The sequence below is a fragment of the Manacus candei genome, unplaced genomic scaffold, assembly GCF_025592945.1.
Source record: "Manacus candei isolate 608988 ecotype Guabito, Panama unplaced genomic scaffold, ASM2559294v1 h1tg000024l, whole genome shotgun sequence".
Lineage (NCBI taxonomy): Eukaryota > Metazoa > Chordata > Aves > Passeriformes > Pipridae > Manacus > Manacus candei.
In genome coordinates, this window is record NW_026138072.1 from 4,259,671 (window position 1) to 4,274,930 (window position 15,260).

Below are 15,260 nucleotides of genomic sequence, written 5' to 3' on the forward strand. Positions count from 1 at the left end.
GGTGTTAATATTGCTTTTCTAAGAGCCTGCAGAGCAGAACCTGATACACTGAATTAATCAGTAAGATTTAAAGAAATTTGGTGTGAGGTGTTTTGGTGGTAGTTGTTGCAATCCACCCTGCAAGACAGAAGTAAGTTTTGGGTCAGAGGCTGGAGGTGCTGTTTTTTTCCCAGTCATTTAGGCTGGGGCAGGGGGCTGCTTCAGAGGCACCCCTGCTCAGAATGAGGCCTTCTTGGGGTAGTGATGGGTGTGTGCACAGAAGGACCCCTTTGACATGGTCTGGCTCATAGGAGAAACGCATCACACACTCAGAGATTCCCCACTGGCCTCCACAAAGCTAAGAGTTTGTGGGCTAGGCCCCCTCCCCTCAGCCTTTATCTTCAGTCTCCTGGCATGAGGCTTCTTTGCACAGCTTGCTACAGTAGCAATGTTTTAAGGCAATTAAAAAATTCAATTCCTAGCTGTAATTTCTGTCTTTGTAATTTTATTTGAAGCATGGCCTGACAGTGATTCATCTTGCAGCTTGGACTGGAAATCTGGATATAATGCAAAAATTAGTTAAAGCAGGTGCTGATCAAAAGGCTAAGAATGAGGTTTGTTATGACAAATTTTTATCAACTCTAAACATGTTTGTTTGGAAAAAAAAATCAAACTTATTCTTACAGAGTCACTTATGGTTTTTCAGGAAGGAATGAATGTACTGCACTTTGCAGCTCAGAACAACAGCGTTAAAATAGTTGATTATTTTCTCCAAGAACTTCATCTGAATGACTTGAACAAGCCTGATGCGGTACAGTGTGTTTCTTTCTGTTTATTTCTTTGATATCATGAGGCTTTTGTTTAGGACAAAACAATCCTGACTTGGGGAAATTCAATTAATTTAAATTTATTGCTAGTTACATAAACTTTTAATTAGTGACTTTAATATTGAGAAACGAGTAAAACAAACAGCCAGACAAGCACTTGGAGAAAACACCTTTTCTCCCTCTTTGATTATCTCAGTTGAACTGCAGAAACTTCTCCTCCCCTGCTCTCCTTGCTTTTGCTGCATGTGATGTTCAGTTGCATTGGTGAGGCAATGGGAGGCAGAGGAGGTTGGGGCCAGTCCACAGTGGATTCCTTTTTTTCTGCTCTTTGTTTCTTACTCTTTTCCTCTGCTTCAGCAAGCTTCTTCCCTGGGCTACAGTCTCCCTGCAGGTGTACCTTCTCTTGTGTCTCCTCTCTTGCATCCTCTCATGTCTCCTCCTGTATCTCCCCTTGTGCCTCCTCCCTGTAGCAGTGACCAGCCTTTCTTAAATACATTTTCACAGAGATATCATGTGTTCCTCTGATGGCTTGAGTGTTGGCACGTGGTGGGTCAGTTCATTCCATTGTGGAGCCAGCTGTAAATGGCTATGGAAGGGCAGTCTCTGATGTCCTCCCACACAGCCCCCTGCCCTTACCAAAACCTGCCAGTTATGGCCAACATGGGCGTATTTTTTCAAGATAGAACATAAAACTCTGTGCAGCCATTCTAAAAAGATGCACCAACTCTTCAACAGTGCCAGAACCTCATCCTCATCAGGTTTACTGTGTTTTTATTTTCCCTTTCCACAGTCTTGGGATCTTGTTTTGAAAGCTTACATAGCTAAGTAGGATATTTTATTTTTACATGAGGAAAACTTATTCCTGTGAGATCTGTCATCAAAAGAATGATCAAAGATCTCCCTTCTTTTATTTTTTTTTCAGCCTTGAACTTTATTGACCCAAAATTCTGAATTCTTTTTACATATGACAAGGCTGACAAAACAGAGTTAATTTAACAAAACAAACATTTTTGTCTTAGGCCTTGGGAAAAGAAAGGTGAAGAAGCATCTTCTCTTTGTTGAGGTTGTTTCATAATTCTCTATTAGTTGCCTGCATTTCTTTTTCTTAGATATGAGATGAGGCTGTTTTAACTAGTTGGTTAAGTGCCTCACTGTCTGAACAGTGGTATGGTTTTATGTGAAGATAACTTTCTGCAGTTGAATTGTAAACAGTTTGAAATTTAGACACCACCCAAAAAACCCCCCAAACGTGCAGCTCTAAATTCAGACCTCCAGGATGAAACTTCTGAGATATGTTAGTTCTGGTCTGTGCTTACAGAATTCAAATCATACATGTTACACCATGGAAATAAATCTTGCAATTTTCTTTACTGCCTGTTTCTGAGCATTCTCAGATTTTTAATGTTCTTTCGATAAATATTTTCATACTGAGAAGAATTAAGATTTAAATATTTTGAGCATAATTTCTACATTTTCACCATTTCTAAACAGTTTTCATATATTTTCTTCAGGATATACAAGATGTATAATCTGTTTACTTACACTAACTATATATTTTTAGTTATTAATCTTCTTGTGTATATCTACTATTCTATTAATCTCCTTAGTCTTATGATACATACATTTTTATGTAGGATACATGTACACATATGCATGCCATGAATCTAGTAACCAGAAGCAAGTATTTCTACTTTCTCTAACACTATGTTTCTTTCCATAATTGTTTTCTAGAAAGGTAAAAAGCCATTTCTTCTGGCTTCTGAGAAAGGCCATGTTGACATGATAAACAATTTGATTGCTCTGAAACTGTTCACATCTGAAAAAGATAAGGTAAAGATTTCTTTTCCACAGAAATACAACTACAAATGTGCTTACCCAGGTTTTGGCCATTAATCTTTAAATCATTGGTCTTGAGGGCTTGGTGTAGTACCCATATTTGCAGAACCCAGTCTTTTTGCTGGTACATGCTGAAGTTTTCAGAAAACCAGCTAGATCAACAAGATCATGTCTGCCTACATGTGAAAAGGCCCTTTTCCAGTTAGTCTCAATCTTGGAATGTGTCTTGTGGATCTGCCTCCTTCTCCTTGTACGTAAGAGAGAATTGTATGTAAAAGATCAAAGGCTTTGTGTTGGTTTTAGTTAATATATTTACTTTATTCTGTGTTTTAAAATTTTAATACTATTTGACTTTTTAATTTCAAGGAGGGAAACACAGCATTGCATTTAGCAGCCAAAAATGGTCACAGTGAAGTTGTAGAAATTCTGCTTGAACAGTGGGAGGAAATAAATGACCTCAATCAGGTAAGGACACTGAAACTACTGAAAGAGATAAAATTAGAGACATGAAAAATTGTCCAAAAAATAAAATTTCAAAAGAATAGATGTGGCACTGAGTGGACTTTCTTAGTTCTGCTGCTTTTCTAGTACCTTTGCATCCTGTTTCCTTGTTCCTTGTCCAATAAATTAACCTCTGTTAACTCATTCAATGTCTCTTTCTCTGTCCTCTATTCCTCACACAATGACCTCCCCTCCATTTGGCATGCCCTTGCATAACTACTCGTAGAAGAAAACACAGAAGGGCCTTAACCTCCACTTTGCTTTCTGTTGTCCAGCATTTTTAACCATGTGATCCCATTCCTTTTAGCATCTCACATATAGCATCTCTGGTGCTTTTCAAGCTATTCACTGGACCAGTTCAACTTGCATACCAAGCATTTACCATCATAGATACCTCAGCAAGGAGGTCTCAGATTTGCACCTTGCTGTCTGAACTCAGTTGCCTGCGTGAAACTGGCTCAAACACTGCCTACCTGCTTTTGCTTTCCTGGGTTAGTGTTGGTGAGCTCAGCTGACATATTCATCAGTTGCATATTAGCTGTGAAGGTTGTATGCTTGAGCTGATGCAGTCATGAGCTTAATTTTGAGGCTTAAACAAGGAGTAGAGAAAGGAAATGCACACTAGCTGCTCATCTCAGCTTTCCTGCTTTCCAAAGTGTCTTTGTGTCTCCTGTTTCTTCTATGGGGCAGCTAGAAGAAACTGAGCAAGGTAATTTCCCTTGTTGTGGGCTGTCATGCCCACTGTGGGAACATACTGTGTGGCTGATGGTCTGTTCTGCTGGCCCAGTGGGTGAAATGAGTAAGGGACACCCACTTCTACCTGAGGCCTTCTTCTTCCTTTATCAGCAACAGATTTGTGGGTGGAGAGGTTCTCTCTTACCCAACTTGTCTGCTATTTTCAGCTATGCAAGCTGAAGAGGCACACAAGCCTCTTTGAAATGTGGAGCCCTTTTGTTTCCAAGCCTTGTCTAAGAATGTTGCTTCTACACACAAAGCTTGTTCTGCTTGTGCCCCTGCCTTGCCATGGCTAATGGAGTGACCTTCCCCTCCAGCTGGACATATTCTGGGTGGTGTAGAAACCGATCTCTCTTTCCATAGCATGAGCAAAGGACTAAAATATATTCAGTTTACCAGAATAATGGTGCGGTGATTTTAAGCAAAGTACAGACAGGATTTATTAAAGCTTTTGTGAATGTTAAAACACTAGAGTAATTTTTATTAAACCTTTGTGTATTTTAGGAGTTTAGAAGCAGGGAGTAGATCATTGTGCAGCTGATGTTAGCTATTTTAGAGATTTGTTGTGGAGACATGGAGACTCTTTTGGTGTGAGAAGATTTGAAATAAATATGAAATAAGATTATTTCTATTAAAAATCCTCCTTATAAGTAGCACTAGGTGTTTGCAATTTGTCAGAAATCCATGGCATTATACTGACAGAATTCAGTACTTACTGTATGTTCTATCATGCTGTTGCTGACCGGCAACAACTGCTACCCACCATCTTTGTTTCTGTGCCTGTTTTCAGCAGTCTTCTTTGAAAGCAACACAATTAATATTTATGAATATTAATATATGAATAATTATTAAATAATTTTCTGTATCATTAAACATTACTGTACCTCTGTCCACATAAATGCCATCTGTCACTGAACTGTTGGTGAGTTGCCACATCATTCAAGTGCTAATTTAGGAGCATTCAGGTTGTGTTCTCTTGGGACCATCTCACCTTTTGTACTGAGCTGGAAGAGCCTGATTGAGCCTACCAGAGGTGTTTTGTGTCACAGTCTTATTAGTCATGTGGCTTAAATGGGAACAGACTTTTTCTCTCTTTTGGTCTAGAACGGAGAAACTCCATTTTACTTGTCTGTTAAAGGAGGTCATGAAAAATGTGCTGAACTCTTACTGGATGCAGGGAGTGACATCAATGTTTTAACTCAGGTATGTACACAGCACACAGGTAGTGGGACATCCCAGGCAGTGGGGAAGGACATTATATTCCCTTTTCTCTGTGTACTAAAAGTGTATTTGCTCTGCTTATTTTTATGAAATAGGGAAAAATAATAAAATAGAATGGGGAATGTAGAGAGTACTAACAGAATAAAACTGATGTGGAAGAAAAATAGCATTATATTTATTTGAAAGAGTACTGTGGTGGAGTTTATTCACTGTATGCCCAATAGTACATCATATGACCAGAAAATGTAGCAGACTAGGGTAACTGAAAATCCTATGTTTTGGCAGTGACTGATCTGATGTTCTTGTTCTTGTTATCCACATCTGGTTCCTGGACTTTGGTCCAACTCACATCTGCTGAATGACCTTTGCTTGCCTGCTGCAAGAGGATTATGATTCCGGTAGACTGAGCGCTTGTTTGTTTACACAGAATTATTATGTAAAAATGTTCTATGGATTTATTTTTAAAGTTTGTTAATGTGAGTGTACTTGCTTGGTAAAGGTCTAACAGGCTAACTAACAGACTAGGATGTGTATTGACATTGTTGTTGTCCATGGCTCAGTATAGATGACAATTGAAAAGGGCTGTTGGATACTGGTGTTCTTTAGCATATTTGTTGTGATATAGTAAAAATGGGAAATTCCTTCACTATTGACAAAAGCAATTGCACATCATCCTGACTGCTGATCCACTTCTTTTAGTATCATTTTATCAAAGGGTTTTTTTTTTTCACAGAGAGGATAATAACACAAACTTAAATGGAAGATTATCCTATATTTGTAGCTCTCTTTAGTACTGGGTTTTTTTTCAGCAATAAAAATGTAAGTTTTTGCTGTCTATCAAAATTTCTTTCAGAATGATAGCAGTGCTTTGCAGGTTGCAATTCAGAATGGACATCTATCCTTGGTTACTTTTCTTATTGATAAGAATATTGACCTGGTTCCTAAATCCGAGGTGAGTGTATATCAGAATAACTGTTCTGCTGCTGCTCAGCCTGTCCTGTCTTTTGTGGCCTTCCTTGGAATTCAGACAGCCAAAGGACATTGAGTAGCTCCTTGAATTTTATACTATACACGTTATCACTTAGTTGGGATATTGATTAGCAACATGTATAGACCAATAGAGACAAGGTCCTGTTGCACAACCCAGGGAGTGCCTGAGCAGACTAGTCCAGTGCAGTGTAGACATGGCCAGGCTAAGCCAAGGAGAAGATGAGCAAAGTACCCTGCTTGAACTAGCAAAGCAGGCCTCCCTGTGTGCTGTGGGCAAAGAGTTAACACTCGTAATGGATTTTGAATAAAGATAACTAGAAGATGCATAAACACTTTGGTGTTGTCACCGTTTGAAGGTAAATGCACACTCAATGGCCTCAAAGTCTGCATGCCACCATTCTTTGGGATTTAAAAAGAAGGGGTATTTATATTATGCAAATCTTCTCTCAGTTTAAATATTAGAGTTTTTGTTACGCCTGAGATTTGCTATGAATAGGAAATTATTTTCCATTTCTACAGCACAGGATGAAAATGGCATCTCGGCTTCATGACAGGCAGTGATCACTGGCCTATTGCAGGAAGTTATCAAGGAAGAAAAATTTATGATGTGCTGGAAATGATTTAAAGTTTGGGCAGTTGTTTTGCTACTTGTTCTCACTGGCTTTCTGTAGGAGAAGCAACTCATGCAATCATAATTTACATTCTGAAAACATTTCCAGCAGGGTGTTGCATAAGAGCTTCCTTTATTTTTCTGTAGCCCTGAAGAAGTGGCTGTGTTTTATAAAGACACCGAACTGGTGTCTGGCACCCATGAATAGTAGTGGTATGGAATTATTCTTTAACTGTATTTCACAAGAAATTGATGAGTCACAGGTTCAACATCCAAAGTGAACTTGCCAACCAGATGATTGGATTGTGACTGGTGTTGGACCTGTGCCCAGTTACTTTAATAAATAATCACTCAAATAAAAACCCTTAATTTCTTACCAGCTGTAACTTGCTCTAAATATGACAGCAAGTCAGTTTAGTACAAAGAATATTTCCAGCACCAATGTGTTTGTTCCTGGAAAGTAGGTTTTGACATCCGTTTACCAAATACAGAATAAATCTGTCTTCAGGCTATTCAACTAAGGGCAAACCCAATGTTCTGAGGGAGCCCTAACATTACCCTAATCTCTCTGCCAAGGATAGCAGCACAGCCCAGGTAGGAAGACTTAAGAGGAGAGCCTTGCCACATTCCTAAATGGTGACACACTGATACAACTCCATATTTCTATTTTCTCAGCTGTATTTGTCTACCTGATGCTGTAGGAGCAGGCTACCATCTCTGGTATAACTGCACATTGAGATGTGTTTTCTGCAATCTTGAAGCTCTGCTAGAGCATATTGCCTTTGCAATGGGTAGTTTTCAATTAAAACCTCTTTCTTGTTTGAATAAACTTCTAATAATGTACCCAACCATAACAGTTTATTATTTTCCCTCCACAGCAGAAGAATTCCCCTCTCCATTTAGCAGTCATCGGTAACAATCTACCAGTAGTAAAAAGCCTTTTGGATGCCAATCATGATATAAACTCCTTAAACAATGTAAGAAAAACTGGGAATTAACACAATTTCATTGGTAAAGAAGAGATTATGTGGATCTTGCTTGAATTTTTTTTTTTGCCTTATGAGCTTGGAGTGCAAAAAAGTAGGAAGGAAGAGGTGGTTCCCTCCTTATCTTTTTGCTTGTATTAGTCACTGGTACATGCTATGCTAATATTGTTTGTGGAAGATAAGGATAATGGATTAATTTATTGTTCAAGTGTTACGGTTCATGTGCAATAAATGACAGAAATATTTGTCTCAATGGTATTGACCTCAGAGGCAAACCCAGTGCAGCGTGGCATTTGACTGGAAAGAAGTGAATCTTTTTTTAAAGCAACCCACGGGGTGCAGTGTTTTAGATCTGTGACCGAGCCATGCTAGTAAGACACCAGAGTTAAAACTGTTGCTGAGCAGTGTTTGAACAGTACCAAGGATTTCTCTGTTTCACATTCCATGCCCCCAGGTCAATACAGGGGGGTGCTGAGGGAGCTGAGAGGGGACACAGCCGAGCAGAGCTGAGTGAAGTGCTGCTCCACACTACACAGCAACACCCTGAATGATGATGTCATAGGTCTCTGTGATGCAATCAGTTAGCATGTTTTTTCTGTACAAATCCTCCTACAATTGTTAATGACCATTTTCTGCTTTTGCTGTGTGTGTCACTTTGTATTTCTTTGCCTGTGAGGGTGATGATAAAAGCACTGCCCTTGTGCCTAATCTGGTATTTTTGGGCCCTAGAATGCCACTGTCTGGGTACTCTCATGAAGAAAATCAACAATTACACCATTTCCCTTTCCTCCTTGGAGAGGTGCTTTGTGGAAAGAGGAACAAATGGCACTACCCCTTCTTATCCTCCATGATAGGTCTGCCCCACCTTCTTGTAACAGCTACTTGGTTCCTTGAATATCCTTGTGTAATCACACTGTTCATACTAGAGTGTGTTATGAGTGTGATTTTGATTATTGTTCATAAGGTTAAACAACTAATTGGAAATGCTGCACAGGAATTCACCCAGAGGCAGTTGATTGTCAGGTGGCATAGTTAAAGTTCGCTGAACTCATTAGGAAACAGGTAGACTTCTGCTACTCACCATCATTTTGTGGCAGGGCTCGCTAAAAAGCCCTGTTGTGGATGTTGCATCATAATGTTGAAAATTATGGATGTCTAGTTGTCTTGGAACGCATTTCAGCAGGGAAGAGGTTACTTGAGAGGATAATATTGATGCAGGTTGGCAGTTGCATGAAGCACTCTGCCCAAAACACCTTGCTTTAAGAGCGAAGAGAGAGAACTTGTTAGTTTATGATACATTAGAGGGGCATTGCAGCAACTTTTCCTGAGCCAGCTGGAACTTCTGTCTGGTTTTCCTACAGAGATCCCATGTGCTGTCTTGTTTACCTGAAATAAAACTGGCAGGTAGATCACTCAGAAGTTAAATTATTTCATTCTGTGTTTTCTCACTAAGGCTGCCTCTTGTTGTGAATCAATTTTAGATTCAGCCTGAGAGCATTCTGCTTCTGGGAGGGAGTTTGATGCATTACATTTATTTGGTGTCTATAATTCCAGAGGCAGGAAACCCCTCTGCATTTGGCAGCTGATCTTGGTAATGTGGAGTTGGTGGAAGTGCTGCTTAAGGCAGGATGTGATCTCAAGGCCATGGATAAGGTAAATTGCATTCCTCACACATGCAAGGATTATATGATTTTATTTTCTGGTTTATACCCTTCAGCCTGGAAAGACTGAGGCAAGAAGAGCAATGGCTGGAAGAAGTACCAAAGCAAAGTTGATAGGCAAGTGCTTTTTAAAGGACAGAATACCAAACCCAGTTTTTACAAATTTGCTAGATTGAATTTCCCCTTTTTACAGTTACCGCTATTACAGATTTTCTGTATGACTGAATTGATGGATTTGATGTTTATTATGAGAAAAATCTAGCTCTTTAGGAACTTATAAAAAGTAATTTTCCTTTACAAAACTGTCCTCATGAGAAGTGAAGCTTTGCAAACTAGGATTGTCTCATTTTTCCCTAGCCTGACATGAGGCTTGGGGCTCTGAGCATGGGCATTGATGTGTTTTGGAAGGCTGAGGTAAGATGCTGCACTGTAATTAAGCTTTTTCATTCAGAATCATGCCTACACTTGCCAGAGAGCTAAAGTTCTCATATGGGCTAACCCAGAATGAAATCTTGTTCACTTTAGACAGCACCTTAGCCACTGGAAAATTTTCTCAACCTCTTTGTATTCTAAGAGCAGACACAGTCAATTATTGCTTGTTATGACCTTAAGCACCTACAAGTCTTGGGATAGATAGTGCCCTGGTATTACAGCAATCTTGATAGAGTTCATGACTTGTTATGAGAATTTGGCTCTGAACCAGTACAAGTTGTGTCACCTTTCTGCACTGGTTTTATTTCTTGAAGTAGTTTTTTCCTTGCCTGTTTGCTGGATGACCTCTGAGGTCATGCCTCCACTGGGAACATTTGCAAGTACAGTCCCCGTTGAACTGAATTGGTACTGAGATGCCAAAACTGACTAACAGTAGACAAGAAACAGGGGGGCCTGCTTCTGTTGCACAGTGTTGTCCTGTCCTGTTGTCTTGGCCTGTCCTGGCCTCCATACCCTGGCAGCAGGAGTCCTCAGTCTCCAGAGCGTGTCATACATCTGCATGAGTTGCAAGCTGTTAGAGCAAAGGAAATGCTATCTCAGGAGCTCTTCCTTCTTCCCATCTGCAGATAAAACTGTCTTTGGTTGTGAGTGACAGTGCACAGAGAGCTCCCTGTGTGCAAGACTACCATGCTACATGTGCATGCAGGATGCCAGCATGCCTGCACCAGCACAGGAGGCCAGAAACACCCACCCCCTCTGCCTCCCTGCGAAATGTAGAGCACCCCTCTAGAGGTGAAACTCATGGAGCTCTTATGGTCTCTGGACTCTTCACATACAAAGCAAGCCTATGCCTTAAAGGTTTAATGAAATGTAAATTCATTGGCTTCCAGTGTGATGCTTTTCTAAAAACGAGAATGATCGTGAGCAGAACTAGGAGCTACACCTCAAAAAGAGTATACTAGGGAACTTTGTAGCAGCTAGATAGTTGAAATACCTCATTACTGCATCTTCTAATTAAGAGGTTGGCTTCTGCTAGGTCTAATTTTCTAGAATGCCTAGCACTTGATATGTGGAGAACACCCTGAATATTTAAATCCAAGGCAGTTACACTCAGTGCAAATCTGAGAACAGACCATTGCAGAATTAACCCTTTAGAGCCATTGAGATGCCTTTACACTGAAGTGCTGACAGCAGAGATGGGTTCAGGTAGACCGAGCAGACCTCTGCAGCTGGATTTAAAGCAATGGCTTTTAGTTACTGTGGCTGCCCATACTACCCATGAAGCATCATCCTATAGTTGTGCTTATTTCAGTCGTCATGAGAAAAGTAATTCTCTTTTCATTCTGTGAGCTAACCTCTTTTACCAAATAAAACAAGGCACAAGTTTGCCCTTAAAGTCAATTTCCAACTTTGCCAGCCCATCATCTGAAATGCCAGTTTAACCATTACATGGGAATGGATTGTATTGTGGTAATTTTCAATTCGAGATGCCTGGGCTTGTGTGAACTTGGAAGCAGTGACTGGAGAGTGCGAGCTGGTGTAAAGTATGCAGCAGTCTGAGTGCAAGAGGTTTCTGAAAGCAGCCATACCTCACTAGAAATTCTTTAGAGGGAAGTCTAGTGTGGGAAAGAAATTGACCACCGCTGGGCTGAGGGGATAGAGCTCATGCAGAGCATAGAACTTGGATTGTAGTTACTCAAAAGCCATAAAATTGTAGTAAATACCTTTTCCAGGGAAAAAAAAAAAAAAAAAAAACACCCAACAAAAAAAAGATGGGTCTCTGTGAACTGTTTTTGCATTTCTTCTATGATACACTTACCTGAGATAATGTTCTGATTCACTGTCTCTACTTCCAGCATGGAAAAACTGCACTAGCTGTGGCATCAAGGAGCAATCATGCCCTCATTGTAGATATGATCATTAAAGCAGAAAGGTATTACACCATGAAACAGGTAAGAGGCATCTTTCATTACACTGAATACAGCGATAAAGGAAAAGCCAATTCTGATTTTGAAGTGTCTTTTGCTTGAGGTAGTTCCTTTTGGCAGGCTGCAAGATGCAGGCTTAATTCCTGACTAGCTGTTAAAAATGTAGGCAGATCTTAACATTTTCCTGCACTGTGCTCTACACAGAGAGACAAAGGGGCGGAGGGAGATTCTAAACTAAATTCAATCTGTGCCATCAGCATGAGAGCTGGGATAATCTGGATCCACGCTGATCCCTGGATCCTTTGGTACAGTAGAATCTGTGGTTGAAAAATGGTGGAGTGCAGATGTCTGTCACTCCTTTGTTACCAAGGGCTCAGCTGCTTTGGCAGAAGCTCCCTGTTCTGTTCCTTTTGTGTTAATTATAAAATTAAATCAATGAAATGGAAAAGAATACAGCAACAAGTGAAGGACACAGCTTAGATTGTCTGAATTTCTTACTTTCTTTCCCTAGTTGTTACTTAAATGTAGGCTGCATAGTGCTGGGCCTCCCTAAAGGGCCAAATTGCCATACCAATTTGTGACTTCATTCTCACTCCTGCTTCCTGCCAGGCAGTGTTTGTTTCACTAAGTTAGCCAAGTGTATAAGCATACTGATCCCATCCCAGTGCAGGCACAGAATTAGCCGCTTTTACCACCCCACTCCTGCTCTGTGTGGCCAAATTAATGACACTTAATGTTACAGGGCTCATAAATTATGGATCTAGATTAATTATCATGAAAAGTGCCTCCCCCAATGCTCTGTATTGTGCCTATTTGATTTGCACCAGTTCAGCTGGAGTTGTCAGCTATGTTATTGTTTCTTTTGGCTTAAAGGGGAATTAGAAGTGAAGTCAGCTGTTGCCACAGAAGACATGACAAGTCTGAAAGCAGTAAGCCCATAATGCTCCTAACCTCTTGGCACTGTGTACTGAATTGCCTGAAGAGAAAAAAAAGATAGTTAAGCAGATGGTTTTCTACAAGAGCACCAGAGATGTTTGGAAATACAAACATAAGTGTTCGTATCCTATTGCCTGAAGCTGAGAGCACAGCCTTTGGGAGCAGCTTAGATCTTACAGCTGTGGAATATGATGTTGTTCAGGTGGTGTTACCACACAGGAAACTACACCATTTGGAACCATTATTTTAAGAACTGTCTTTTTATTACATTGAGCTGACTTATCATCTATGACAAAGCATTAGTTACAAAAGGAAATGTCATGTAGATGTGAGGAAAGGCACATGATACTAATGCATGAGTGTCATCTCTCTGTTTGACCTTTTTTCCTATTTACTGTTTCTACCCAACTCTTCCCTATCATTGTCCAGGCTGGATTTGACTGGATTTGAGAGCTGCTTTTACTATCCCACCTTGCCATTGCCTCAAAACAGAATTAGCAGCAAAGCAAAGCTGTGCTGTTGCAAACATTTTTTTAGAGTTGCATCAGATGAATGGAATCAAACATGCATGATAATGCTTAGTTACTGAACTGAGACTGTTTTTTTCTTTAAGACTCTCATAAGGTATAGGAAACAATCCTGTTGTGTTTTTCTGAATTTAATTTGGAACGAAGTACTTTATGCTTAGCACTTTTTAATGTGGCATGCTTTCATTTCCTTTTTTGCTTAGTACCTGCTTTGTAATCCTCTATCAACACTATCAAATCCTGAAGACATTTTTTCCCTTTGGAGATTGATTTGAGACAGGACCAGTACATAAACAAAATGAAATATAGAAGTAGTTTGAGCTTACCTACTTAGGAATGAGACTGTTCCCTGGGCACCACTCAGCGCTGAAACCACTGATTGACATGGTTTTTGCAAAGGTGCCCAAACAAGAAGCAACCCCATCACTCCTGTTTCAGGTGAGCTACACATACAGTAGCAACATCACTTAATCTGGAGGGTAAAATCCATTTGGTTTTGGTTTCTATCTGGCAATGAAACCAGATTCAGGTTCAAAGTGTGTGTGTGTATTGCTGTTAAGACATTTTGCAGAACGGGGTTCTGCATGTTGAAACCAATAGCTCATGCTGCCAGCAAAGGATCTGCAAGTCTCCACTTCAGCCACATGAAGCTGACAGGTCAGAGGCAGGAACAGCTTGAGCAAGTGCCTCACTGAGGGTGGGTGCCTCTTCTCAGAGGAAGATCAGCACTTCTAGAAGCAAGAGGAAAGAGTAAGAACTGTGCCTGAAACCCAACCATGTTCAAAATGTGACATATAAAGTAGACAGAGTCAAGGAGCACAGCAGTGCTGGCACAGTATTTGCTGTTACTTTGCTTTTGTGTATCAAATACCAGAGAAAGAAAGTGGCTTATTTTGCAATTAATTTACTAAGGCATAGCGGCAAAGGGAGGACTTTGTCAGTTCTGTTTCTATGAGCCATACATGGTTCCTTTACAGGCATTGAGCAAATCACCTGTCAGTAGCTACACCTGGTTGTCCAGGACACCGTCCACTACTCAGTAAGCAAAGGTTTTCTTACAAGATTTATCACCTGCTTTCTTTTTCAGACACATCTAGCTCATAGCGATGATGGCTCAGACTTCAGCTTTTCCTTCAAACAAGATCACAGTATACAGACCAAGCAAATCCGTTCCTCCCTTTGGAATCTAGCGTACAACCACTTAAAACCCCGTGAATGGAAAAAACTGGCCATATTCTGGAAGTTCACAGATGAACAAATTAAAGCCATTGAAGAACAGTGGACAGGTAGTAACATCTGAGTGGCCAGACCTAATATGTAGGCTAAAAAACCCCACAGTGCAGTGTTGCTTTATAACTATGTGAGTATCACATAGTGAAGGGATACAAGCCTTGTCCCTAGTTCCCAGGAAGCAGTGCTGTAGAACTACAGGCCACTTCTGCTCTCCCTTTTGGCCTGAAAAAACCTTCCTCTTGGGAGATCAAAACCAGAAGCAGCGAGCAGCATGGAAGGGTCTTGCAGGTCATGCTGCAAATGAGGACCTGGGAAACCTCATGACACAGAAAGACCTTGTTCATGCTCTGTCTGCATAGCTGCCATGAAACAGTAGCTTCTGGTTTCAGGCATATTAAGTGCTGGTAAAACAATACTTCTACAGCACATATTATACTTGTTCACTGCTACTCTAGGATATATTTCCACATCTTGGGCAAAAATGAAAGGAAAAATTAATTTTAAGATGTATTAGGATTTTTTTCTCTCTTAACAGTAGTGTTAGGATAAAACTGGATTTTTTTAAAAAAACTTTTATAAGCATCAATCTTCATTTTTCTTCTAGGTGAGAGGGAAATAATTGAGCAGGTTTTAAATCCTCTTGCAACTCTAAAAGTGCAAAAGCACAAAATACACTGTTTCCAGCATATTGAACAAGTACTTTGTGTATTGCATAGGGAAAAAAAGTTACAAGGAACATGGAAACAGAATGTTGCTCATCTGGTTACATGGGACGCTGCTGGCTCATCAGAATCCTGTCAAACATCTATATGAAGATCTCATGACAGCAGGATTTCAGCCTTTAGCTGGTAAGTTGAT

The 15,260-nt window shown here is 40.2% G+C and overlaps 1 protein-coding gene across 1 annotated transcript in view; it reads left to right on the top strand.

Moving 5' to 3' along the window:
• The window catches only part of ANKDD1B (ankyrin repeat and death domain containing 1B), a 28,497-nt gene that overhangs the window by 11,573 nt on the left and 1,664 nt on the right, over nt 1–15,260 (top strand). Inside the window, exons 4-14 of the mRNA XM_051788192.1 lie at nt 495–593; nt 686–790; nt 2,538–2,636; nt 3,009–3,107; nt 4,983–5,081; nt 5,953–6,051; nt 7,578–7,676; nt 9,240–9,338; nt 11,635–11,730; nt 14,257–14,455; nt 15,119–15,250. Of these exons, the coding sequence (XP_051644152.1) occupies nt 495–593; nt 686–790; nt 2,538–2,636; nt 3,009–3,107; nt 4,983–5,081; nt 5,953–6,051; nt 7,578–7,676; nt 9,240–9,338; nt 11,635–11,730; nt 14,257–14,455; nt 15,119–15,250 (1,225 nt within the window). The remainder of the gene's footprint in view (nt 1–494; nt 594–685; nt 791–2,537; nt 2,637–3,008; nt 3,108–4,982; nt 5,082–5,952; nt 6,052–7,577; nt 7,677–9,239; nt 9,339–11,634; nt 11,731–14,256; nt 14,456–15,118; nt 15,251–15,260) is intronic.